General features: G+C 44.9%; 1 protein-coding gene across 1 annotated transcript; it reads left to right on the top strand.

The window, feature by feature from the left end:
• The first annotated feature begins 447 nt into the window (after nucleotides 1-447).
• Nucleotides 448-1,602, top strand: LOC110452798 (cell wall protein DAN4-like). The gene has a single exon (XM_021501476.1). It carries the CDS (start codon nucleotides 448-450, stop codon nucleotides 1,600-1,602), a length of 1,155 nt encoding a protein of 384 aa, XP_021357151.1.
• Nucleotides 1,603-3,618: the final 2,016 nt, after the last annotated feature.

Genomic DNA, 3,618 nt, shown 5'->3' with positions numbered 1-3,618 from the left:
CAGGTGTAAACTTGGCTTGGAGGACTATGTACAGTTCCTCGAAAGGAACAATAGACATGTGTGAAAGGTTCAGTTAGGTACTTAATTAAGGTAACAGTCCTTAACTGTCTTTTGGAGAACAATAGACAGGTGTGAAAAACTCCGGATCTTACAGGGAACAATAGCAATTACCTGTAAGGTGAGCAGTAATCTGTTCACCTGGGTAATTAGGATAACAGAAGTGATTACTGTAAAGTGATCTCACATTTGTATACCAATCACGGCAGAGATTATCAGGTCAATTACCCTATCAATCAATCAGAGTGTTCGGTTACAGTACACACTTAACAGTAATCAGTAGGCTCCCCCAATGGGAGGACGAGGTAACTGTATTCTGAACTCCTGTTACAGGTGTCAGCCAATGGCACACCAGGATCTTAACACCCAAGCCAGAATTTTACTTTAAAAATGGTGTCAAGTGTCACCCATTGCGAGACTTCCACTACCCGCCCTTACTCCGAGACCACCACCACCCGCCCTCACTCCGAGACTTCCACTACCTGCCCTCACTCTGATATCTCCACTACCCGCACCCACTGCGAGACTTCCACTACCCGCCCTCATTCCGAGACTACCACTACCCGCCCTTACTCCGAGACCAACACCACCCGACCTCACTCCGAGACTACCACTACCCGCCCTCATTCCGAGACCACCAGTACCCCCACTCACTGCGAGACCACCACCACTTCCCATCCTCACTGCGAGACTTCCGCTACCCGCCCTTACTCCGAAACCACTACTACCTGCCCTCACTGCGACAATAACACCTACCTCCAGACTACACCACTCAATAAATCCACTACTGCCTCCAATCCCATCTCTGAATCCAGACCCGACTCCATCTTTGGTTTGCTGTCCTCCACCTCACCTCCGTCCACTCCTCTACTCAATCACCCGTTCTTTTGTGAGCTTCGATCCGTCCTCCTAGATGAGTGTAAGAAGTCTGCCACGCCCAACTCCCTTCTGTCGACATTCCAACCCAAGTCCTACTCCACAGTGTCTGACAGAGAGCGCCGACTACAGCAGATGTTCAAGAGACAACACAGTACCCATGGTGATGAGATTCAGCAACTGTCCAGCTTTTACCGATACCAGGCCGGAGCAGTGGAAATGGAGCGTCTACAGAATCTACAAGACAGTGCCCCCACCTACCATCCACCCGTCAACAGTTACTACGACAACCAGCTTCACCTCATCATGGACCGTGTGGAGACCAGCCTTGAGGGACTCGACACCACAACCCGTGAGAGGACCCGCCATCAGAGTGAGCCACTCTCGGCCGCGACTCGTCCACTGTCCCGACCCGTCTTGTCCCGGAAGGCCATCCGACTGATGGAAGAGTGGTTCTACCTCAACACCGAGCATCCCTACCCGTCACCAGACGTCATTCACCGCCTCGCCGAGCAAGGTCACGTCAAGGAGGAACAGGTCAAGAAGTGGTTCAGCAACAAGAGGAGTCGTACCCACAACACCAAGACACTGGCCGAGATCTCCAAGAGACGTCGTCGACCACAAGGACCCCCGGGTATCATCTACCTACCCAGTTTTGACTACCGTTGATACCAGATGTCATTCCGAAAGTGTGTTGCGCGATATCGAGACCTCTCAGAGTGCTATATTATGCTGACTTTGATGAAATCAATGTAATTCCTTTATCATAATATTCAGTGCTAAAATCTCTTTAATTCGTGTCTATATTTATCATAATATGTACTTGTTGTCATTTAAAATATGTACGGTTTTGGTATGTTGTGCTCATATAGTGCTAGTACGTCTACATCTACTATGTACATATAGTGTAAAGTTGTTGTGATACATAATCTATATACTTACTATGCGTTTCTTGTGTTATGTGTAAACATAAGTTCATTTGTCTATTGTGATATGTCTGTCTTATGCGCCATTTATGGTCATGATGTTTTATATGTCATTATTATTGTTGTACTTGTATATAGTATTATTTAATATAATATTTATAATTACATGTGTGCTGCTCTATCCCTGTTGTAGATTTACTTACGTTATTATGTTGTATGTAATATCATTCCGTAACATTATGTCCAGTGCTCTTTACGTGTTGATACCGTGTTATCGGAGTTATGTGTTTATTGTACAGTTATTGTGTATATATATATTGTTTATCCAGTTTCTAATTGTATTTAGTGCTATTTATGAACTATTAGTTGTGTTTTATGTACTGATTGTATGCCCTGCCATTTGTTACAGTTATCAAATAAAAATCCTTCTAATTTTCAGCTATATTTGTGCTGCTTTTTTTGTTCGCAAAACGAATCAGAGAGTTGAAAAGAAGACATTTTAATCCACGAAGAAATCATTTGATGGGATGTTTGCTTTTACTCGTACACGCTTCTCTTAATTTTTACGGTTTTAGAATAGAATGAAATACCTTTTGAAGTTTGAAATACGAAACTCATCCTACTTAAAGGATTCCGTGCAAAAGCTAGGCAGTAACTCGTCAAAATGAGTTCTGCTGGTTTCAGTGATAACGGCACTTTGTATAGACGTGTCGTGTCCCGGTACAGATGTATAGACGTGTGATGGCCCGGTACAGATGTACAGACGTGTCCCGGTACAGATGAGCAAACATGTCGTGTCTCGGTACAGATGAACAAACGTGTCGTGACCAGTACAGATGTGTCGTGTTCCGGTACAGATGAACAAACGTGTCGTGTTCCGGAACAGATGAACAAACATGTCGTGTCCCGGTACAGATGTACACACGTGTCGTGTCCCGGTACAAATGTACAGAGGTGTCGTGTCCCAGTACAGATGTGTCGTGTCCCGGTACAGATGTACAGACGTGTCGTGTCCCAGTACAGATGTGTCGTGTCCCGGTACAGATGAACAAACATGTCGTGTCCCGTAACAGTTGTATATACGTGTTGTGTCCCGTAACAGATGTATATACGTGTTGTGTCCCGTAACAGTTGTACATACGTGTTGTGTCCCGTAACAGATGTACATACTTGCTGTGTCCCGTAACAGATGTACATACTTTCGTGTTGTGTCCCGTAACAGATGTACATACGTAGTGTCCCGTAACAGATGTACGTACATTCATGTACGTAGTGTCCATTAACAGATGTACATACGTACTGTCCCGTAACAGATGTACAGACGTGTCGTGTCCCGTAACAGATGGACATACGTGTTGTGTCCCGTAACAGATGTACGTACTTGCTGTGTCCCGTAACAGATGTACATACTTGTTGTGTCCCGTAACAGTTGTATATACTTGTTGTGTCCCGTAACAGATGTACATATGTGTTGTGTCCCGTAACAGATGTACATACGTAGTATCCCGTAACAGATGTACAGCCGTGTCGTGTCCCGTAACAGATGTACATACGTGTCGTGTCCCGTAACAGATGTACATACTTGCTATGTCCCGTAACAGATGTACATACGTGTTTTGTCCCGTAACAGATGTACATACGTAGGGTCCCGTAACAGATGTACGTACATTCATGTACATAGTGTCCATTAACAGATGTACATACGTGCTGTCCCGTAACAGATGTACAGACGTGTTGTGTCCCGTAACAGATGTACGTA

The sequence above is a fragment of the Mizuhopecten yessoensis genome, unplaced genomic scaffold (assembly GCF_002113885.1).
Source record: "Mizuhopecten yessoensis strain PY_sf001 unplaced genomic scaffold, ASM211388v2 scaffold6893, whole genome shotgun sequence".
In the NCBI taxonomy this organism is placed as follows: domain Eukaryota; kingdom Metazoa; phylum Mollusca; class Bivalvia; order Pectinida; family Pectinidae; genus Mizuhopecten; species Mizuhopecten yessoensis.
This window is presented reverse-complemented; position numbering and strand designations above follow the sequence as displayed.